This window comes from Ylistrum balloti, unplaced genomic scaffold (genome assembly GCF_031769215.1).
Source record: "Ylistrum balloti isolate Yb309-2 unplaced genomic scaffold, AGI_CSIRO_Ybal_v1 Utg370042, whole genome shotgun sequence".
Lineage (NCBI taxonomy): Eukaryota > Metazoa > Mollusca > Bivalvia > Pectinida > Pectinidae > Ylistrum > Ylistrum balloti.
In genome coordinates, this window is record NW_026782099.1 from 1,966,806 (window position 1) to 1,991,679 (window position 24,874).

A 24,874-nucleotide genomic window follows, 5' to 3' on the forward strand; every position below is an offset into this window, starting at 1 on the left:
TGCATTTGTGAACCCGGATAAGATCTTATTAGCCGAAGACTTAGTCCGAGGTCAACGTGATTTAGTTTTGAGTGGAAAAGTTTCTAGTATTTTACAATTACGATCATTTATACGAATTAAGTTATATAGATGGAACACTACTAAACCACGGTTACCATTTTGCATTTTATGTCTCCAGATGTGAATTAGGAGCAATGTAGATTTTGAAGAACTTAAAAGAGATTTTGATAATTTTGAACTTCCTAATATGAAAAGCCATCAGAGCCTTATATATTAGAACATGTTATCCATTATGTACATTTTCATTTTCTATTCCAAACTAGAAAAACAGACTAAAAACATGAAGCGTTACAACACACCAAGAAAGCAAGAACTAATTCAGTTGCGAGCAAACGCGGACGATTTTTATTTGTATATTTGTTTGCTTGTTTCGTGACTAAATCTAAATCAAGCATAGAAGATCAATTTTAGGAAAGCGGAGTGTTTATCAAAAACAATAAATGACTTGGTACAATTGATGACTTTTTTAAACAACGTTCTTTTCTTTGGTTGTCAATGTGCAGTTATGGAAACAGGGAATTCCACGACGAAATCAAAAACACATCGGTTTGTAAACAAAAGGCGACCTACTTGTCCAAGGTCGATCGATGGCTAGTATATTCAGATAAAGTCGGTGATCTTACGGAACTTAACAGTTCTAGATATGACCGAAGTCTCAGAGTTGACACACATGATATAGAATATACATCCAGATATAGGAAGTCATGTTCATATCTTAGTAGGACTTTACAGCGATCTGTACATTACATACATCTTACAGAAATGTTGTTAAGCGTTGCCGTATGGGGAATTTTACTGGTTTATGTTGACGGTAAGTATAACATTGACATAAACCCCGAGATCTCTACGACAATGATAAACTTAACATTTGACTATATTTACTATTTCAGCACAGTCCTTCTGTCAAGAAGGTTGGGTTGGTAATGCAGAGTCGTCATGCTACCACATCAGCAGAGACACAGAGGAATGGGTGACAGCAGAGGTAGGAGGTGTTTTAATGTCAATACACTAATATTTCACCACGTAGCGATAGCTTGTGTAATGTCCACGCTATGCCAATAACCAATTCCAATGTAACACCCCACCATTCTACAAATTCAGAGACACACCTAGCATTGCCTACAGTTACACCATACTCACTGCATCCAAACGTTTTTCGGTTACTAACAAATGTTGCAGAAACTGAATGAAGATGACATAGGCACTAGAGCGTACTCTATTTGCCGCCTAGTTAAACCAAACCTTTACCAATGTTTTAAAGTTTCAAACTAACAGTATCATTGTGAGACTGTTAAATGTAAATGACTTCTTGTCTTTAAATAATAAAAGATTTATTGACCATGTTCATTATATACATCCACCATGGAACATTAGCCGCTTACATCGATCAAAAAGGACAGATTTCTATCAAGATACATTATAAGCGTGATGATTTGGATTTCCCTAATGTGAAGTTTCCATTTCTGGATTGCCACATTTTTGCATCCCCAACCAATGGTATTTACATGTCGCAGTCGATTCGATATTCTTGGGCTTGTTTCCGGTATCACGATTGCCGTGCATGATGCCAGCATAAAACAGATAAACTTACAACACCGAGTTTCGATAGACGCCAGTTGATGGAGATCATAATGTGGGGAAATTTTACAATCGTCATAATGATTTCATGGAGAAATATTCTATTTCTTTTTCGATATGAAGATAGAGGTAAACTGTTAGTATACATGGTGATTCTGATGTTGTTTACCTTGTTCTCACTACTTACTTGAACCAATATTAACATGGCGGGGATTGTCATGAGTTAGAATAAGCCTCTCACTGTTTCGGAATATCTTGTCTTATTATCCTAGTAATTTTTCACAAGCCTCCATTAAAACTTTTATTTTGTTCATAATTTGCCATAGTTTTCTTTTTCAATTCTGTAGATAAAAGAGCATTGTACCAATACAGATGAACAGATGTGAACTCTGTCAAATATGTTAGTATTATACATAGTATCATGTCAGTCATAGTGTTTTGTAAAAATATATTTGATTTTTTACACTAACAAGCACATTTTCTTTTTTATCAATGACGCATATCATTTATTTTGACGATATGCGTTCTGAGACAATCTTTCAAATAAAGAATGTTGTTTGCATAATGTATTCCTATGAGAATGATAGACAACAAATGAATGAATCACACAAAAATCCGTGTCTTTTCCAAAAAAAATCAGTAATTTGAGTATGACGACAATAGACCATATTCATAGGTTCACGGCCTATCTTTTAAAAGACGGATCAGAATAAGCTATATAACGAATGTAATTTACAAATAAAAATCAATCATAGTGCTGGTAACTACAGTGTACCACAATTGTTGGTTAAACTGACACGTCAGGTGTGTTTAACTGGTGTATAGAATGTACTGAGGAGTTTGTGTTAATGTTGAGGATTGATTCTACAGGAAATGTGTAAACTATATGGTGCCACTTTGGTGAATATTGAAACCCTTGACGAGGACAGGTTTCTCTCCGAATATCTAAGAAATTTCAGTAAAGGTTTGTAACTATAATTAGTCATTTTATTCCTATGTTAACTCCTCTGTTTCCCATCATTGTTCCAATAATGTAATGGTACGGAGTTATAGTTCCCTTTCGTCGACAATAAGTGTATTAATAAAGAGTTGATTTCATCGAGTTGTTCCCCTTTAATGAGTAATAAATATATTAATATAGATGTGTTTCTTTCGAGTTGTTTCTCTTTAATCTACAAAACCTGTATTCTTATGTATGTGTTTCTATTAAGCTGATTGCTTCTAATGTACAATAACTGTATTGATAATGAGTTGCTTCCCTTTAGAGTACAATAACTGTATTGATAATGAGTTGCTTCCCTTTAGAGTACAATAACTGTATTGATAATGAGTTGCTTCCCTTTAGAGTACAATAACTGTATTGATAATGAGTTGCTTCCCTTTAGAGTACAATAACTGTATTGATAAAGACGTGTTTCCCTTTAGTGTACCCTAGCCATGAGTTTTGGATAGGCTTGACGGACTGGGAGGTAGAGGGTCACTTTCTTTGGGTCCCCGAGCGTTTGACACCATTGTATTACAACTGGGGCCCTTCGGAACCAGACAATGATCACCTAGACCAACACTGTACCATTATAAACACACGAGAACATTACCAGTGGTACGACCGCACGTGTAACCAACAGTACAACTACATTTGTGAGAAGACGTGAGTGATCAGTCCTCTCCTATGATATGAGTAGATTGAACCATACAAGTGGTATCACTGTGTCGTCTATTTTGTCTTACTATAATATCCCCATATGTCTCGATTTATATACTAAAAGGATAAAGAACCGCAGGGTGAACTTTAAACCAGAAATTAAGTATGATATCGGGCTTCATTTAAAACGAAATTTTGTATACTTACAGATGAATTAAAGCTTAAAAATTTCCAAAGTCTGTATTTTGTATCTGACAATTGGTTTAGAGGTACTAACGATTAAATTGAATGGACCCATAGAATTTTGAAATTGAAATTGAACTGAGTCATCAATATCTTGTATGTCCGCCGTTTGCTGTGGTCTTCTGGTCATAGAGTTCATGAGAGCGTTAATCCGTCATATGGGGATGTTGTCCCACTCTTCAATCAGAGCTCTGGTCAGCTGCTCTCGAGTAGCAGGGGGTGGCTGGCGCTTTCGAACCTGTCTATCCAACTGGTCCCAAAGATGCTCGATCGGGGACAAATCAGGGATATATGGCGGTCAATCTAGTGGTTGAATGTTGTTGTTGGCCAGAAAGACTTGGCAAATCCTTGCTACGTGGGGCCTAGCATTATCCTGCTGGAGGGTTAGATTATGCTGCTGTAAGAAAGGGATAACATGGGGTCGGAGGATCTCATCTCTATACTTAGCTGCTGTTAAAATGCCAACAATAACAACCAATTGTGATTTTAACCCGTGTGAGATTCCTCCCCACACCATTACTGAACCGCGCCCAAACCTATCCCTCTCTACAACGCAAGCGTCCGTAAAACGTTCGCCACGACTTCGGTAGACACGTTGACGGCCGTCAGATTGATAAAGACTGAATCGAGACTCGTCCGTAAAGAAAACTTGTCTCCACTGCCTCAGTGGAAACCGTCATGGAGCATGTGCAGTGACCCAGGCCATACGACGCTGACGTCGAGCAGGGGTAAGGTGTGGACCTACGTAGGGGCGACGTGCTCTTACACCAACTTCTCGTAATCGATTCCATACAGTTTTTGAACTTATAGGACGTCCATGATTTCCACGAACACTAAGTGCACTCTCAACGGCAGTAAGGCACCGATTACGCACATGAGAGACGACGATATAGCGATCCTGACGTCGTGACGTTACGCGCGGACGTCCTGACCTAGGTCGATCGCCCAATCGCCCAGTTTCCCGAAGACATCTTACAAGACGTTCTATTAACACCAAAGTGCCTAGCAACCTTATTTTGCAGCTGTCCTTGCATCAGCATCTGAACGGCCTGACCCCTCTGAACTTCTGTGAGTCGTGCCATTCTTAAAACGAATCAAATTCTCAATTAATTTTAGGGAAGCAGTTGGTCTGTATAAAGACTAACGAAGAGTGACTTGACCAACGCTGCATGAGACCAGAACAACACGGTGCACGAGATTCTTGTTTTTCCTTCCTCCATTTACCAGAGCTGCGCACTGTACCGTGACTAAATTTTCGATACATGACAAGGTGTAATATGACCTAATTACTCAATCCACAAAGTTTCCCTTTATTTGGAGATTGCGTTTTCAAATTATCGGAATAAATATTACCCTGCGTTTCTTTATCCTTTCAGTATATATCATACATAAGTCTTTATCGAAAATTCATGCTGTGTTTATGTATTTTCTTTGTACATGTATTGCGATAGGCCTACAAGTATTTTTTTAATTGATTCTCGGATAACACAAGTTAGCAAATTTAAGTTTCATCATCAGTCTGTCGCGTGAAATGGTTTCTTCGACTATTTGTCCGAATCTGACAATTCTAGTGTAGTCATCGAAAAACCATCCATAAATTCTTCAACTATTTGTTATGTATACACACATCTAACCAGTATTGTTATCTATTTCTATCACACGTGGTCTTTAATCCTTTTTACAAGGAAATATAAATTGATTTGACCTACCTGCATAACGAAATCCTCGACAAAACGTCATTATCAAGCAACCTTCAGCAGTGGTACGATAGCAGAAAATAATCCATCACTTCTTTGTTAAGTAGACTAACAAAATTCTAGATAAGATTCTAGATCAGATGCCAGATGTTTGATACTCAAATCCAAACTATCATAACAAAGATTGGGATTTCTCTATCTCACGCATGAGTGATAAATTAAAGTTCTGTTGACGTCCTGTTTGAACTGTATCCAAAATATTTTATCAATTTCTTTTAAACGTTTATCACTACTATCATTATTTAACTACCCTGTTACCATTGTTTTAAAGCCTTATACATAACTACCCTGTCACCATTATTTAAAGCCTTTTACATAACTACCCTGTTACCATTATTTAAAGCCTTTTACATTTGTCTGTCTGTCATGTATCTAATAACAAACATTGTTATGGGTGTTATCACTTTGATAACAAGGTAATTATGTGATAAACACGGATATAACCTGGTATCGAGACGTTATTACACCAGAACACCATCGCCGTGTCGCCATACATGTATGACGTCACATAGAAAATATTAATATAATATGCATTGGTAATTATAGAGGCAATGATTCAGTCTTTAGTGTCTTTAACAGAAAGTATTTTCATTTCACTTTTTTTTACCAACCAAGATTTGAGAAAATCATTGGGTTTTCAATTTTAACCAGCCAGAGACAGTAACTGTTCTGTTTGTTAGACTAAGTATAACATATCTCTTTGTTTTCTCTGACTAGTTTTAAATGTACTTCCTTTACAGAACCAACCCAGGGATTGTCATCGGATGATCACAGAGGAGGACATGTTAAACGGACTTTAGGAGAGAACCATATATCTGAAATGTTATCCAGATCATCATGTTAATCTCGACCTGATATTAATTAAATTATTATTTATTGTTTTATCTGATTGTATCTGTCTTTCTGTCATTTATTTGAAGATTTTAAGAACTTCCTTATAACAAAAACAATGGGACTTCCTTGTGCGATGTGAGGATTTCCAAGATATCTGTCGCAGACCAGAGAGTGGTGTGTTTGTTATAAGGCGATGACGTACAATACCGTTAATAACAAACAGATCTGACATTACTTATCAATACACTAAGGTTTCAATAAATACAGTATCAGGAAGTGGAGGGCAGATAAGTCAACTCAAAATATTCAACCTCGACTAGAACTTATATTGATTTTTCTGAACAACACTATTGATAACTTACATGACAGCTAACAGAAATTTTTAAAGCTGGGAAGTAATTTTTCGAGAGTAAATCTTGTTCAACATCTCCATATATTCACCAAAGAACGAAAATAACTGGTAATATGTACAGCACAACCTGTTAATACGTACATATGATGTTTACACCATATCAAAAACACACGCATACAGTTTAATACTTCTTCATCTATACCCCAAAAAGGATGGTCTTACTCTACATGTTTTGTAAAGATGGCAGCTGGTTTTATCTTGGTGTTAGTTTAAGAGATCTCCTGTTAATTGGATGTGCCTATCTTGCCTTCGGTCTATCGACGTTTAGTTAGATATACAATTGTGATTCCATCAATGTTCTGTTATATTATACATATATAATGCGAATTGTCAACTGCAGCTTTAGGATAAAGGAATTGAGAAGGGAATCGACTGGGATTGATATCAAACAAAACGTTGTTGAAAGTGATCATGGCCTGAGTATCTCATAAATCAGTTACAGAACCGTTATCAGAATTATGTCTAGACTACGTACATAAATACATTTTGTAAACAAATGTAACAAACACAGTTTGTTTGGCGTACTTTTTGTCCTGAGACATGTCGTGATATCACATAGGTGTAGACTTAACACCTTGTCATTACAAATACGAAAAAATGTCATGTCAATTATGTTAGGGTTTGATAGTGTATAGTTAGAACATGTTTCTAAACACTTGTATGAGTCTCCTTTGGCTTTGATGGCTATGAAACACAGAATCGTAACGAGACTTCATTGGACATTCTAACTTCTACTTATTGTCGGACAACACACACCAAAAAGTCAATTTATATCGAAACAACAATGGAAGAAATAAGGTGTTGAAATTTTACAATATTTACCCATTTTTTAAAAACATAATACAAATATAAGATAATAGACTATTGCTTCGTCTTACTTATCTGTGTGGAGCTAAAAACAAAGGTTAAACAAGGCACGTGTAGGGTAACCAGATGTATCTCATGGCTTTTCATAATCTTGATAAAGAAATTTTAGAAAATAAAACAATTTTACTTATAAAAAACTGAAATACGTAGAATAAATTTTATATGACCCGTCAACACTTAGGTCTGACTAGTTGTGTTATACTCGGGTTTTGTAAGGGTATATGGTCAGAATGGCCAATTTATATCGATATTTTCATCACATCCAGATTGATATTTATCACATTCAGATTGGTATTTATCACATTCAGATTGGTATTTATCATCACATTCAGATTGATATTTATCATCACATTCAGATTGATATTTATCATCACATTCAGATTTCTATTTATCATCACATTCAGATTGATATTTATCACATTCAGATTGATATTTATCACATTCAGATTGGTATTTATCACATTCAGATTTCTATTTATCACATTCAGATTTCTATTTATCACATTCAGATTGATATTTATCACATCCAGATTGGTATTTATCATCACATTCAGATTGGTATTTATTTCAGATTTCTATTTATCACGTTCAGATTTCTATTTATCGTCACATTCAGATTGGTATTTATCATCACATTCAGATTGATATTTATCACGTTCAGATTTCTATTTATCACATTCAGATTGGTATTTATCACATTCAGATTGATATTTATCATCACGTTCAGATTTCTATTTATCGTCACATTCAGATTGATATTTATCATCACATTCAGATTTATATTTATCATCACATTCAGATTTATATTTATCATCACATTCAGATTTATATTTATCATCACATCCAGATTTATATTTATCATCACATTCAGATTTAGATTTATCATCACATTCAGATTTATACAGATTATCGTCACATTCAGATTGATATTTATCATCACATCCAGATATATCATCACATTCAGATTGATATTTATCATCACGTTCAGATTTCTATTTATCATCACATCCAGATATATCATCACATTCAGATTTCTATTTATCATCACATTCAGATTGATATTTATCATCACATTTAGATTTATCATCACATTCAGATTTATATTTATCATCACATTTAGATTTATCATCACATCCAGATTTATATTTATCATCACATTTAGATTTATCATCGCATTCAGATTTATATTTATCATCACATTTAGATTTATCATCACATTCAGATTTCTATTTATCATCACATCCAGATTTAGATTTATCATCACATTCAGATTTATATTTATCATCACATTTAGATTTATCATCACATTCAGATTTATATTTATCATCACATTCAGATTTATATTTATCATCACATTTATATCGATATTTATAATCATATTTAGATCGATGTTTATCACTCGAGCGAAATTGGTCAAAATACAATTAAATACTAACTGCCGCGTTACTATCGTCTTAGTCCTGAACACCCAATAGAGAGAAATAAGTTATTAAAAGTACGATATGTTAGATAAGGATGTAACCATGATATATATTAAGATATATGGATCTGTTCATGAAGTCGTTCTACATCTATAAATTAAATATTTTATTGACTGTGTACACAGGACTTTTGTTTATGTCAATATCAACCAGGACGTCTCTTCTGATTGGATAATATTGTTGGGTAAGATTATATATGATTCAATCATTTGCATATTGATATCGAACTATTTTTGCATTGATATATAAAGGAAATATTTTCTTTACAAAAAAAGAAAGACGATTACAATATCTCCTTGTACATCTATGTTTCTCTAGAAGGAAAACTTCTTTGTTAAGTTTTATAAGTATTTACTACAGTTATGCGTTTTGCTGTGTTCTACTTGTTGGCAATGTGCTATGCTGATGCCAACCATTTTCGCGGAGGCACAATAAGTTGGCAGCCGACAAGGAACGGGTTTGAGGTAAGTAAACGAGAAATAGATTTTTTTCTATCGTACAAGGCATACATATATGACAAGTATTAGTTCAATAAATAAAGAATGACAATTGCTTACTGCAATCGAAATGGTCAATGGTGTATGTCATCTTCTGAAACCCATGGTTTCCCTTTCCTGGTACCGGAAACCTTGGTTTCCCCTCTCCTGGTACCAGGACCCATAATTTCCATCTCTTGGTACCGGAACTACCAGGTAATTTTTTACACTGATAAAATGAAATATTTTTTTCTACTAAAAGCCATCATTTACTTTAACTTCAAGTGAATGTAGGTAGTGCTGCGTTGAGTTGTGTTATGTTGATGTTAGTGTTGGAACTATAAGCTGGTAAGTGACAAGGAAAAATTGTGAAGTAACGAAAATCATTGCCTTTATTTTTTTAACCAAAAAAGTAGATTTATAAAATAATGAAAGCATAGTTCATATTGCAAAGGATTTGGAAAAAAATATGAGACATCTACCAGACCTCATGGTTTTCCTTGTTTTCCTTCAATTTTCTACTTTATATTGAAATTAACACCAGCAGTATTTATTTTAATGATGGCGCCGTCACCTGTGCAGTGGTCATCTATCGTACTGTGATATTTGAGGATTTCTGTGGATATTATGGACTATGCATGTTGAAAGCAGACACAATGACTAAGGTCTGATCAGTGAATGATATGGTTCTGAATAAGACGAAGTTTGGTTTGTAATTGTGTTGCATTCGGCAAATATTTTTGAATTAACTTTGACTTTTTGTGATGATATATTAATGTATGTATATATATATATGTACACACAATCTACCTGTGACATGCACTCGATGTACCCACGGTCAACGACTCGTCACGGCCTATCGCATACCAGGTGTGAAAGGTAACTACACAATCACTGTGTGGGATACGTGTGTCGGTTTATATTGAACTCCATACGATGGCTTCAAATAGCGACAACGTAATCGAGAAAATAGGCGATGATGAAATTAGTATGACATCTACGCAAATTGATAAGGATATTTTCCGCCTTCTCTTAGATTCTGTCGGAACTTTGGACAAGAAAGAACTCAAGTCGAAAGTAAAATCAATCTTTGATAGTGATATAGATGAAATTTCACATGTACGCCAATCGTTATATGATATAGCACTAGTTAAACGCACCGAAACTCCTCAAAATGTTCTCGTGAGACGAACAAACACAGGGAACTCTGCAGCAATTGACAAGTACATTGATGATATATACATACTCTTCCACTATATTGACGGCGGTGTCGATGTCGGTGAACTAAAGAGTTTATTTCGTCACAAAAACAGGTTCAATTCTACCATAGATATGAACGCATCATTGAGAAATTCCTGCACAGGTATACCAATCAGTGATTCGTCTCTAGTAACTGACGGCTCAGAGGCACCCAAAGGAACGCAACGATAAGCCCAGACATCAGTGTAAATGGTAAAAATGGCAAATCATCGCTCCCAGCTACCCCGGGAATATCGGAACTATTTGTTTTAATAGTAGGTATGCGCGAAGAATTGCTAGACCAACTGTATTATTTGGCTCGAGTTAACAGAGAGGAAATAACTAATCTGCAGGATGAAATCAGACTACTTCAAGCGGATGTGCGAAAAAAAGACACTATCATATCGGGTTTACAGAAAAAAGTCTCAGATGTAAATCGAGATCAGAATAAACCAAACATACAAAGCAATTTCAATGATTCTGCTGGAACAGCTAGAAGCATAAACAAACATGTTACTACACGAGACGTAGACAGTAATACTGTTGACGTAATGAAAACGGGTACACATCGCGCTCCAATAACAACATACAACAACAAAGATAAAACAAAAGTAAAGCCAACTTACAAAGATATAGCAGCAGCAAATCAACAATATTCTGACAAATCGAGTGATTCAAGCGACATACAAGTACTAAGTGATCTTAACGCGACAGCTCAATCCTATACCCCAGAAGCGAACGTCATGTCCGTAACTGTAGAGGCTACCAAGCAAATGAATGAGCCTAAGCAACGTAAAGTAGCTTTTTATGGTTATAATACACAACAGCAAATCGGCGTTAATTCCCAACCTGCAAAATATGAATTTCGCGGTGTTAAAAGAAAGCCCAAGATCAAGAGACTCTTGATGTCACGAATAAAAGCTGACGCTTCAGAGGAAGACGTGATAGACAGTATCGTTTCGTATGCCGCTGACAGATCTGTTAAAGTGACCTATATGAAAATCATCAAGTTTTGGGACGGTAGATACCCAACGTACACAGCAAGGCTAAATGTGAGGGAAACTGATTTCGATAGAGTCAATCTGCCTAGTTTCTGGCCAGAAGACGTGTTAATTAGAGAATGGGAAGATCGTTCGGGTGAAAAATACGAGCATCAGCGGTCGTCATGGTGAATGTATACTTTGTCTGCTGTATCTGCTTTATGTACGCGACCTTTCTTTGTCTTGACATTAATTTACTAACCTGGAACACACGGGGCATAATGTATGGTACCCCCATGCTTTCAGAGCTGTTGAATGACATAGATATAGCGGTTATAACTGAGCATTGGCTCCTTCCGGAGCAGATGGAATTTTTGAATAGTGTTCATAGCAAGTTTCAGTCTTTCGGTAGAAGCGACGAACGTATTTCGGCAGATCCTGAGCTACGGACACAGTCACGCGGTTTTGGTGGTGTTGCTATTATGTGGAAGAAACAAATGGCAGTTTCACCACTTATTAATGATGGATCTGATCGTGTTATTGGCGTTGCTGTACAGCTGGAAAATAATTCGACTTTGTATGTCCTGGGAGCACTGTTGCCGTCCACTAATCTTCCAATCCGTGTGTACAAAGAAACTCTTGAATGTCTATCGGATGTTCATGAAAGATATAGCGAACAGGGCCAAGTCCTAATTCTTGGAGACTTTAATGCACAGATCTCGAAAATGTTTGGTGCTAAAAACACTCAACAAGCTAATGAAAGGGGTTTACTTCTAGAAGAGTTTCTCAGGAACAACAACCTTGTATCTGTTAACTCTCAGAACTGGAGCTCTGGAGAATGTTGTACATATGTTTCAAATGACGGTCACTGCTCATTAATAGACCATATTTTTGTCGAAAATAGTAAGCTCGACTGTGTAAGATCGTCCTATACACACGATGATCACTACCTAAACGTGTCTGATCACCTTCCCGTGTCAATATGCTATGTTATACCTGCTGCACATAAACGGAAACAGATCCACAAAAAGTCGATAAATTGGAAAAGAGTTACCACTGATCAGAGAGCGGAATACGAGGCTCGATTGAATGTTTTGCTTCTAGACAAGGAAATTAACGAAAGAACAATACGTGATGCTATTGATATTGATAAGATTACCAAATGTATTGTAGATATCTTGCACGAAGCAGCTAATGCAACTCTACCTATGAAGCAATACCGCCCATACCTTAAGCCGTACTGGAACGCAGGGCAAGTGAAGGATCTTCACACTACCATGCGACAGTTTCGGTTAAAGTGGATTCATGCCGGTCGACCAAGGGGACCCAGGTCGGAAACATACACAGCATATAAGCGCTCCAAGCGCGTTTTTCGAAAATCCTTAGACGCTGCGCGCGAAATCTATGAGCTACAACAGCTGGAGGATTTACAAGAGGCAGCCAATGTAGATATAGGAACATTCTATAACATTGTATGTAAGCGAAAGTGGAAAGGTTTCGATACGATGGAACTTTGTGTGGATAATGTAGTCAGCCGTGACCCGGACAGAAATAGGAAGGCATGGACCGATCACTATAGTGCGCTATCGAAGCCCTCTGAAAAAAACACTTTCAGCAATAAGTTCAAGGACGAAATACAGGACAAGTTAGCAGACATGTATCGACAGAGCAAACAGAATGATAATACTATATGCAAGAAACCAATAAAGTCGCATGAAGTTAGAGATGCCATAAGCGAAATGAGAAATGGCAAAGCAGGAGGACACGATGGTATCGTAACTGAACATCTACGTTACGGCGGAGACTGTATCATAAATATAGTGACACACCTATTCAATCTTATCATCAGTAGAGAGGAATACCCGAAACATTTAAAAAAAAGAATTGTTATAACGTTATTTAAAGGCGGAAATAAGGACAGTCTTAACATGAACAACTACAGAGACATTACCCTAACACCAATTTTACAAAAGTTATTAGAAAAAATTCTGTATAAACGTATTTTGAAAAAGTGCACGGACATAGGATTCCCTCATCCTTTGCAACAAGGCTTTAGACCACAATGTGGTAGTATAACAGCAGCATTTACCGTTAAAGAATCTGTATGTCAATACTTGGAACTAGGATCAAATGTCTACACGGCGTTTCTTGATAATGCCAAAGCTTTCAATAGTGTTTGGATTGATGGGATGCTCTACAAAGTGTATAAGCTAGGATTAAACGGAAAATTTTGGCGCATTCTAGCAAACTCATTTTCAAATGTTACCGCGTGCGTACTATTCGATGGAGAGAGAGGAGAGGAGTATCCTGTGCTACAAGGGGTCGGTCAAGGCCGAACGTTATCCGCTTGGCTATTTTTAGTCATGATCGACGACCTCGCAAAGCAACTAGACATAGCTGGCCACGGGTTGGTAATAAGCCAGTTACATATACCGTGCGTGTTTCTGGCGGATGACACCCTTCTTCTTTCGGCTTCCATTGGGAAGTTGCAAAAGCAATTGGGCATCGTACAAAACTACGCCAATCTTTGGAGACTTAATTACAATTCTAATAAAAGTTCAGTGATGCAGTTCAACAACAAAAAACGCAATCAGAAAACACCAACTGCACAGTGTTATGTAGGAAACGATCCTATTTCATGGGAAACATCCAAAGTATATGCTGGTGTAATGTTTTGCTCCAATCTTGCCTGTAATGAGGGTATACATCAAGCGTGTTCTAACGGAAGGAAGTCGCTCAACTCTCTCATCAGTGTAGGTATTCATCCAAATGGAATGAATCCATTGCTGAGCAGTAAAGTGGTAGAAACGGTCGTGATTTCCAGTATCCTATACGGTTGCGAATTATGGTCCGACCCAACAAAATCCTGTATCAGTGAGCTGGAAAGAACCCAGCGATATGCCGCCAGGCGATGCCAAGGGTTCGAACAGAGATCTCCCTCACTCATTACAACAAGGGCGTTAGGAATGCGCGATATCTGGGGAGAAGTGGAGGTAAGAAAGTTGTTCTTCTGGAACAAACTTTGTCGCGCTGATACAGGTTTCATTTGGAAAACGCTGTTTTTAATTCGTTTGTGTGGCTTTGTTTTGTGTAATAATTACCTGAAAGAAGTAAGCTTCATACGTGACATATTTGACATAATGGTGACACAAGGCACTGGAAAATGTTCGTAAAAAACTGTGTTGAGAATTACTATGATGCAATTTGGATTGAAAGAGCAAATAACATTGATGCTCTCAGTAGATACGTATCGATACATCCACAGAGAGGCCCTAATCCCTTGTGGAAACTTACCAGGAAGCACCCGAAATCAACTTGGAAAATTGCCGAGCTGATCAAATTAGCATATCAATGTGAGTCTGAAGAAGTTCTGTGTAAATTATATGGTAAAAGAAGCAAAGACATAGCTCTGCATTTTTTATTGTTGTGTCCAAAGCTCTTTAAAAGTAGGGATAAGCTACTAGACGGTGTTGTTAACGCTATTGAAGTCCAAAATTATATTCAATTTTCGAACGCTCCTGAAAAGGTACAATGCAGTTTTCTTCTAGGAGATAGAGGTAATATATATGTGACGGATTCTGAATGGGAAGCACTTGTGTTAAATATGGCTTCAAATATTCCATGCATGATGTTCGAAATGAATGAACTCTTATAAAGGATTATGTCATCACGACTATGTTACCACACATGTGGTATTGCGTGATATGCTGTAATATCTATAGTCATGTCATTGTCCATATTATTATTATTATTATTTCTATACGACTGTCCTGAATATGTTATGTCCATACAACTTTTCATAATATTGTGTTGAAAATGCTAAGACTAATCTCCGTAAGGAGGAAATAAAGAATGTCTGTCTGTCTGTCTGTCTGTCTGTCTGTCTGTCTGTCTGTCTGTCTATATTGCAAAGGATTTGGAAAAAAATATGAGACATCTACCAGACCTCATGGTTTTCCTTGTTTTCCTTCAATTTTCTACTTTATATTGAAATTAACACCAGCAGTATTTATTTATCTATCACTGGTAAGTGTGATTACACGTGACATATGTTTCTAAAACATGATGAAAGCAGTATTTATATTTATACGATATATCGAGACTCTTATGTCACATGTATTTGATGATTAATACGAGAATCCAGTTTTCATTTGTAATAATTTAACAAATGTTTAGTGTTACAAATAATCACAATATCAAAACGTATTTTATCGCTTGCTAAATAGCCGTTTCTATTTTGTCGATTCCAAGCAGCTGCACTGAAATTCGCCTATTCGGTTCGGAGACAAACGGAGAAAAGTCGGAATCAGTAGATTTTCGCCAAACTTTTGATTATACAATGCATTTTTTCATTGAATTCAAATTAGACCTTTTTGATCGACTCTAACTGATAAATGTAGAAACCGACAGAATAAAGCATGTATTGGGGGCTTCAACGTGGCGTCATTTTGTGTCCAGTGCAATATATATATATAATACTTTCTCGAACAGAATATATCGATTTATTCTATCTGGGAATTCATTTAATCTTCTTATATTGCATTTTTAAAAATTACACAAAGGACCAATTTAAACAAAAAATACTTTGTGCTCAAGAAAGGAAATATGAGCACAATCTGTAACGTCGGAGAGTGTTGTTACACTTGACAACAAGACGACGCCATTTTAAATTGGACGCTTTACGTGCCCACGCTTTACTTGAGACCGAAATGAAAAATCGATGAATTTCAATGCAGTGACTAGAAAGCACTTCTCTGATTGGTTAAAATTACACAATCAAAACATCATTAAAATTGTGACGATATAAAATTCTCATCCGTTTTTATCATATCTATATATTCCCGTATTCCAATAGCAAATATGTTATTAACTATCCCTATCACTAGTAAAGTAGCTTATAATGATAGTTTTATTCGTTTTTTCCGCAGAGGTGAAACATGACAATATTCTGACATTCAGGAAGTGTCGTTATCACAGCATAGACCTATGTATTATAATTATGGACAAACTGTTAACCAATACATCGCGAGAACCAAACCAAGCCATCAAAATCTCCTCATACTGACTTTTCATTACAACGTGTATGTGTTATGTAGATCACATTCCGCTGTGGCAGGTTGGGGGTGGACGAACAATTACATAATATATATTAATAGATCCACTTCATTGCAGCTGAAATTGCCTTTAAGCTGATGTCATAGGAGGCGTGGTTCGCTACTGTTTGCTTATTGATTCTTTTTTTAAGCCAAGCACGCGCAGATGGAAACACCTGGTAAGTTTTAAAGGTAGACACATTTGATATTAAACTACTGACATAGAAATTTATATCTAAGTCCGTAAATAAACAAAACACTGGCGACATATTATCATCTCGCTAAACCTGTCGTTAAATGTAATGCAGGACACATGTGTTCATATGTGTGTTGCAAGTGGTGCTGTTTATATTTAGAGTTCAGCATCGGTATCATGAAATCTAATATTGGGAAAAAACTTTCACTTCTAATTCAATGCTTCATACAAATGCCATCAGTTGGAGATGAATATGGATGATGGGAATCAAATGAAGATTTAAACCCCGCTTTAAGGAAATCGGTCACACCCGTATCCATCCATTCACTTTTTTTTTTTTTCTGCGATCGACGTGTTCCAGTAAATATTTCGCGTAAATTTTTCCCCGTTATTTTTCCTGGGGAAGAGAATAAAAAGAAACCTCTACTGATAAGATAATGAAGGTGTGTCTACAATTTGGATGAGTCATAGCCAGAATTACAAGACATGTTATCCTATTGGATTCTTGTTTATTGGTGGTTTTTGCGAACCGCAGCGATCCAGTTTTGATAAAGTATCGCTAAATCGCAGGACCATACTTTGACTGGGGATATAAATCTGATCATGGAAACGGAGAAACAATGGTCAACTAGAATTAACCGTGGGCTAGCCTGTCGGTCATTGTCATACAAGCTGTCATTTTCGCCGATTCCTATTTGGGCGGTGTCCCTGTTTCCGGTGTCGACTTCGGGCTCGAGTTGCAAATGTGTGTTGACACTGTGATATTTGTTTCGTTTCTTAGCAACATGATAAATATTTGGGTTTTTTTCTTCGTGAGGTTGAGTTCAAGTTCAGAATGGGTTGGACATATGGTAATGGACCGGGCTGTACTGTATCTAAAATTGGACAGTTGGTAACGGGTATGTCGTCTTCATACTGGATGTGTGATAAATGCTCACCAAATAATATCGCGAATCTGAACTACGTGTGTACTGCTGCCAGTAGCTCTGAGAACTGGGAACAAGGCGAACGGACATTCAGATACACTTTCCCGGGGCCCGGACCATTCACCGTGTCGTAAGTATAAATCTTATATGTACATATTCACTGCTTATCACCGTCACCGCGTGTGTTTGTTAAGTGTAAAAAAAAACCCTGCAAGATCTCATCTATATCTGTTGGATATAAAATCTTCGTGTCTTATTTGTCTCCCTTACAATGTCCATTACCAAGTGGAAAGATTGCAAAAAACGTATTGTCAAGTGAATTGGACATTTTAATGATATAGTATCGTGTTGTAATACTTTGATGACTTGTGTTGTGTTGCATAGTCTATGCATACTCACAATGCTGTGACGGGTTGCTACAGTTGACAAGCAGTCTGAATGAATGAAAAATCAAAATATGCCGTTGATGAAGTTTTAATAAATATAGCGTCTCCTGAAATATACAAGCTAAGTTCAACTTTAAAGTTTCCCTTGATATTTAGGAGGTAGAATTCGTATGCATTGAATTCGTCTTGAGACATTTTTTATGCAAAAGAAAATACCTACGTGTCAACAGAAACATAGTCTAAAACTCAAATTACGGACAAAAGGTTTACATGGGTACTACAGACCAAATACAAGGAGAATAAGACCAGGTGTTCCGGAAAAGTAAGCGCCATCGACGGCACCAAGCATGTAAATCTTGGTCAATTCAAGTCAGTAATGTCACGTTCCCAATGAGAACACGGTTTTAAAAAACTGACTGTTAAAAAAATATTTTCTTACACCTACGTTTCACAAAACATGAAGATTCTTTTAGACTTTTAATAAAGGTCCGATTAGTTTACTAGAAAAAACATCAAGGAAATACCAACATGTCAACATAATTATAATCCAAACTCAAATTCAATAAATCTAGGGCAAAAAATATGAACAAGAGAATAATTTACAAGGAGACTACTCACCTGAAAAAGTACAAGACGAATAAAACTGGGGGTTCCGAAAGAGTAAGCGTCTTCTATTTCATCAATAACGACCGCCATGTAAATCTTGGTCAATCCAAGTAAGTAACGTCAAATTCTCAAATGATGAAAAGGTATACAACAATGGGACCAATAAGTATTAAACATGTCCAGCTCCATATCGCACAAAGAAATAGAATATTTCTCAATGAGATCACTATGGCGACCCTGTGTTACGAGTTAGTCAGCCAGTTGACTTCTTGCACGACAATCGTGATAATGGGAACAGGCCATTGAAATCACTTTCTGTTTGCCCTCAGATTTACCGGAAGTGCTTGGATGGCACTAGATTTCGGGAGTGCTTCCGGTTGGAACATCTATACAACAGTTGATTTGAGGAAACGGAGCGATACGAACCAGCCAAACCAGAGTCCAATCACAGCTAGCAAGCCTCTGTATAGGTAAATTTTACAATTACCATAATACATCTATTGTTAAAAATCTTTGTATTCATGTTCGACTTTTAGAATGTTTTGATGCTAGTTATTATCGATACATCATTATCAGAATTACATATATATTTTGTACATGTATTTTCATTAGTTAGTTAAGGCACACCGTATCCCTCCAAAAGTACAAATCACAACATGAAAACGTTACTCTACAGATCTATTAAAACCAGTATGATTTTGTTTCAGAATGCAGAGTGATTGTTCGCACAACTTGAAGATCCCTATGATAGACGCTGACGGGGATGTCGTCAAATGTCGGTGGTCCAGGGGCACCGAGTGTGCTTCGGTGTGTCGGTCGCTCCCAGACGCCACCCTCGATCAGGTAAGGAATCGAACTACTGGAGAGATTCTGCGCATCTGACGATAACGATTAAATGCTCAAGTATTTTTTTCAAACACCATATATATTGTACAGGTGTGACCATTGGAAAAGTATGCGGTACTGAGCAGTAATATACTGTATTAATCAGTTTTGGAGACTACATATTCCATGCTTTAAGTAATTTTACATTCACGTCTTAACAATGGTCTATTCTTCTCGTCCTAAAGGACACCTGCACGATCCACTTCACTACAGATACGTCTAAGAAATACAGATCAGGGGGCTGGTATGCTGTGGCAATAACCGTGGAAGACTTTCCCTCGTCTAGTATTACGATCGGGGGTGCTGTATTTGGTCCGTCTCGACCTCTGTCTGTTGTTCCTTTACAGGTAATATAACATCGTTTTGGATAGTCCATCATTGTATGATATAGACGAACAACATTTCAAGGATTAGGCCGAGTGATTTTCTAATGTCTGTCTTTACTCAAGGGGTCCGATTTTCCAGAGGTTTATATGATATATCCTCTCTTATATTTTCCGGGACATTGAATTTGCCAGCTGTTGTTGTGAATTGTATCATAGTGCCTTAAAAAGATAGTCCGTAAAGTGTGTCTCAAAAAGGATGAGCAATCGAGGCGTTGTTATGGTACTGTACATACACTTTGTATATACATACTTGAGAACTCTCTGGTTTTTTTTTCGTCCCTCTCAGAGAAAAAAAACTGTGCCAATGTTGCTGCGATTTTTTTAGAATGAATTAGTATTCCTACTCAACGTTCTGGTTAGTTCATAAATATCTTATTATTTGTCTGAAATACAAAAATATTAATTATAGAATCATTATCACGCAATACTTTATATCCTTTATAGTACCTTACAGCATTTTCAACCAATATTTGCTGCATACAAAGACATATGGAAATTATTTGATGTTGGTAAAACACATGAAGTTAACCTCATGCCAAGTAAGCGCAAATAATCTCAGTTAAATCAAAGAAAATTGTTGGTATAAGGTTTCTTTTAAAGTTCCTGATTACCGCCCCTCAACTAAGCGGACCTTGTAACAGGAGACCTGTGTTTGTGAACCCAACACCACCGGAGGGACATGTTATTTCTATAAAGGAAAGACAACGTTTGAGTATCCAAATTTCCGCCTCCTCAGCATCTAGGTAAACTCCTTATTGACAATTAATTCGTATTTTTGTATAATGGAATTTAATTCATTGCTTGGCTCTACTGTGTCTTATCTAAGCATGTACTTAATGGTGCTATTACTTGCGTGTCTTTGTTATCTGTGTTTGAATGAAATGTTTGCAACAGCGAAATATGGACAGGATTTTAGTGGGGTATCTAAAAACAGGAAGACACCAAACTTCTTGTTTGACCTTAGCAGTATTTGAAAAAGCGAAAAAAAATCCAGAATAACTTCAATAGCTACTATTCAGAGGAGATTTCTGGCAACTGACCATTTTGTAGCTCAATTATCTTTTATCATTTTATATGAACACCTCGATCTGGCACTAGTCACTACAGTCCCGAGTATTTGTGTATACAAATGAATATCTTAGACTGAGACCTTACAAAGCCCGTGTGCACATTTATGTAATACATAACAGAAATTGCAGTAGCTTATTGTCATGCTTTCAAATAAGAAGGTGTACTAAAGTGCATCGAACCATGAATAGGAGTGTGGAAACCAAACACAAGGCGACTGATCAACAAAAACTGAAAGGTGGAGATAACTCTAGAAAATAGTTCAAAACATTTACAGACATCTTTTATCCTAAATCACAAATAAAAAATTCTGGTCCACTGATATGATTGTATAGTTTTACGTATGAAGACATTTGTAAGCTTACAGAAATAAGAAAATTGGGTTGTTAGTTGATGTATGGGATTTAAATTGTTCATGAGATACTGATGTAAGAGGTGATGGTATTAAGCAACGTTTTTATTTCTTGATTCACAGAATAACTGACATCCAACTGACGGCACCATCTGGTCTGACCAAATCGTCTCTTACCATCAGTAATGGGGTAGGGTACATCACAGTCACGTGGGTACCTACTTCCGCCCAGAAAGGCACACACATACTGTGTGCCATGGCAGACGACAGCCAAGGGTAAATGTGATACTTATGTCATCATAGAAATATGTATATCACGTTATGACTCATTAACTACGTAATAAGTATCACAGAAACTACATCGGAACGCTAATAAACAAGCAAAGGAATAAACGGATACCGTAACAACATAGGATACAAAGAAAATGTCAGTGTTTCTTTGTTATATCACAAACTATGTGTTTCGTATCTTGTATCAACAGCCTCTGTTAAGTATAAACTCAGTGTTTCTTTGTTATATCACAAACTAAGTGTTTCGTATCTTGTATCGACAGTCTCTGTTAAGTATAAACTCAGTGTTTCTTTGTTATATCACAAACTGAGTGTTTCGTGTTTTGTATCTTGTATCGACAGTCTCTGTTAAGTATAAACTCAGTGTTTCTTTGTTATATCACAAACTGAGTGTTTCGTGTTTTGTATCTTGTATCGACAGTCTCTGTTAAGTATAAACTCAGTGTTTCTTTGTTATATCACAAACTGAGTGTTTCGTGTATTTTATCTCTGTATCGACAGTCTCTGTTAAGTGGTATAGAGGATGAAGTCAATACACTCCACGGAATACAATTGTGTTCACCATTATTGAATTTTTATAAAATCAGCTTACATTTAATCCACTGCATTGGTGATGTAATCACGCCCTGTAGCAAAAGTTAAATGAAATGTTTTTGAGGATCCATGAATATTGTTTAGCAGTGAATGTATTTTATATATTATAACATATTATATTTTAATATTTCATGTTCCTCAGAAAGACGAGCGATCCAAGATGTCTGACACTCCTGGCATGGGGTAAATATACCATCATTCACATTGCCCCTTTTCCGAATACATAATATACTGATGTTCAAGGCAATTAAGTAACCGCAATTTGCATCTTTATAGTATCATAAAAAAAATTCAGTCTCCATCATCGATCATTTTTCAGAATTATTAGATTTCACATATCTGTTATTGGAGTATTTTGAGAAAAGGTATGTGTATACCCTCGGTCAGGAAACAAGCATGGTCTGAACGGCTTTCGAATGGCTGTAGTGTATCGGATAATCATGTGACGACAGTTGGTAAAATGAATGCTTGAGATCTCATTCTAGATCTTAAATTTTATGGCACACTTCAACAGCCGGACAAAGCCTAACATTTGGTTTCAAAAAACGCAGGTTAACGAAAAATATTCGGAAGTTTTATGGTTGTTCGTGGTGATCACAGCGACAAACATTCTATTTCATTGTGCAATATGAAGCTGGGTGTATTTGATGCTCGGTCCTTTGCGTGTTTGTTTCGCTGTCACATACCTTGTTCTCTTTTGAGAACTTGATATCAAGTACCTGGATTTACCAAGATTTTACATGGTGGGTTTGTCAATGAAGCAGCAGACGTGCATCCTTCCGGAACACATTTTCTTATTTTCCGTTCTCCTTTTTCATATGTCTCCGTGTTAATTTTTCTTTTGCTCATATTTTGCCCTAGTTTTATAGAATTTGAGTTTGGATTGTGATTATGTCGACATGTTGGTATTTTCCTGTTGTTTTTTAAATCCTATCATGCCTGTTTAACTTCTGTACAATATATGGTATAACATCACAGCGACTTATGGTAACTGGGTATACATTCTCACTAAGTTTGCTGGTTGCTGTTATTTTAGAGCAAATTCCTCCGAACTTTCAATTTATCGAGATGACCGTTCAAGGATTCGAACTATCGTTAATCAATTGTATTCACTAGTTAGCTTGGTTATATTGAAATGATTACTAACAGACAGAAAGTATTTCCGTTATAAACGTATTAGTTGGTAATGCAATATATAAATAATCAACTTCTCTTGTCTGTGGGGATGTCCGTGGACTAAATATATTACTACATCTTTATCACTATACATTAATACACTGCAGTTAGAAACACCATTGATTACTGCTAAGATTACGTAATCATAAAGACGTTAGATCATGCCATGCACGTCGATAGAATTGATTACTTGTGCTCAATTCACTGCATGTTTGATCTGAACACGTACTGAAGATAAAATAAAGAGGCGACACACTCGATGTATTCATTCATTTGACATTGCGTTAAAAAAATATATATATATATAAACTTTATTTATTTTACAACAATTGCGAAACAAGTTATGTCAACTTATACTAATCACTCTTGTTGGCCCGGATGTAAGCGCGCCAGGGGTCTTATTGTGGGAGGAAACCGGAATACCCGGGGAAAACCCACGTGGTCGGGGAGGTGACCCCTTACCTTTTCACGTCCGTTCCGGGAATCGAACCCCGGTCGGCTTGGTGAAAGGCGAGTGCGTTAACACTGCGCCACCGGACCAGTGCGTTATATATTACTGGGCGTGTACAGGGGTGTATGATATCTGCCACTCGGAATCCGATTGATATCCTTACTTTGTGATGTAATACAATGTTTACTCCTCGTGACAGACAGAGATCCATGTGAATCTTTCCCGTGTGAGAATAATGGCACGTGCTCAAGGGTTGGCTTTACGGAGGACTTTACCTGCGCATGCGTACCAGGATTTACTGGAAAGCTGTGCGAAATCGGTAATCATAGAATTTACAAACATACAGATATGTTTCTTTATTCTACTTAGCACAAACGAGAGAAGGCATTTGTAAGTTGTGATAACGTTTGTCTAATTCTGTTCGTTAGATTTAGATGTGTCAGATACTAATGAAGATACCTTAATAAGTTTGAAAATTGTTTCCGTTGTTTATCACAAAATACAAAAATCCACGACTTTTGTCATTTTAACTGAATTTACCAATTGAAGCAAAATAAATTAAAAAATAATAATCTTGACATGGATATGCAAATATGAAAAACATGGAAACCATTTTGATTGATACAATTAAGAACTCGATAAGGCAATAATATGACATCAAAATACGATAATAATCACATAGGGGTCTGAGTGAAAGTGGTCTTAACAGCCGGGTAGTATTGATACTAGGGTGAGCTTAATACTACGGTTAACCTGAATCACTTTAACTATTAAGAGAACCGCACATGTGCCACTTGAAATGTATTATTAAATTACCATTAATTGTACTTGCATTGTATAGTAACGATGTAGATAAAGATAGGTTTGACTTTCATTCTGATATGAAGTATCACAA

The 24,874-nt window shown here is 36.5% G+C and overlaps 2 protein-coding genes across 2 annotated transcripts in view; both read left to right on the forward strand.

The window, feature by feature from the left end:
* Nucleotides 1–822: 822 nt before the first annotated feature.
* LOC132549171 (brevican core protein-like) lies at nt 823–6,083 on the forward strand. The gene is made up of 5 exons (XM_060213090.1): nt 823–871; nt 951–1,042; nt 2,509–2,602; nt 3,064–3,286; nt 6,021–6,083. The coding sequence occupies exons 1-5, from the start codon at nt 823–825 to the stop codon at nt 6,046–6,048; spliced, it is 486 nt and encodes a 161-aa protein (XP_060069073.1). The 3' UTR covers nt 6,049–6,083.
* Nucleotides 6,084–9,236: 3,153 nt separating this feature from the next.
* Nucleotides 9,237–24,874, forward strand: part of LOC132549142 (protein eyes shut-like) — a 28,016-nt gene continuing 12,378 nt past the window's right edge. Inside the window, exons 1-9 of the mRNA XM_060213064.1 lie at nt 9,237–9,338; nt 17,676–17,914; nt 19,106–19,246; nt 19,484–19,619; nt 19,847–20,008; nt 20,648–20,790; nt 21,591–21,743; nt 22,495–22,535; nt 24,179–24,298. Coding sequence (XP_060069047.1) covers nt 9,237–9,338; nt 17,676–17,914; nt 19,106–19,246; nt 19,484–19,619; nt 19,847–20,008; nt 20,648–20,790; nt 21,591–21,743; nt 22,495–22,535; nt 24,179–24,298 — 1,237 coding nt within the window. The remainder of the gene's footprint in view (nt 9,339–17,675; nt 17,915–19,105; nt 19,247–19,483; nt 19,620–19,846; nt 20,009–20,647; nt 20,791–21,590; nt 21,744–22,494; nt 22,536–24,178; nt 24,299–24,874) is intronic.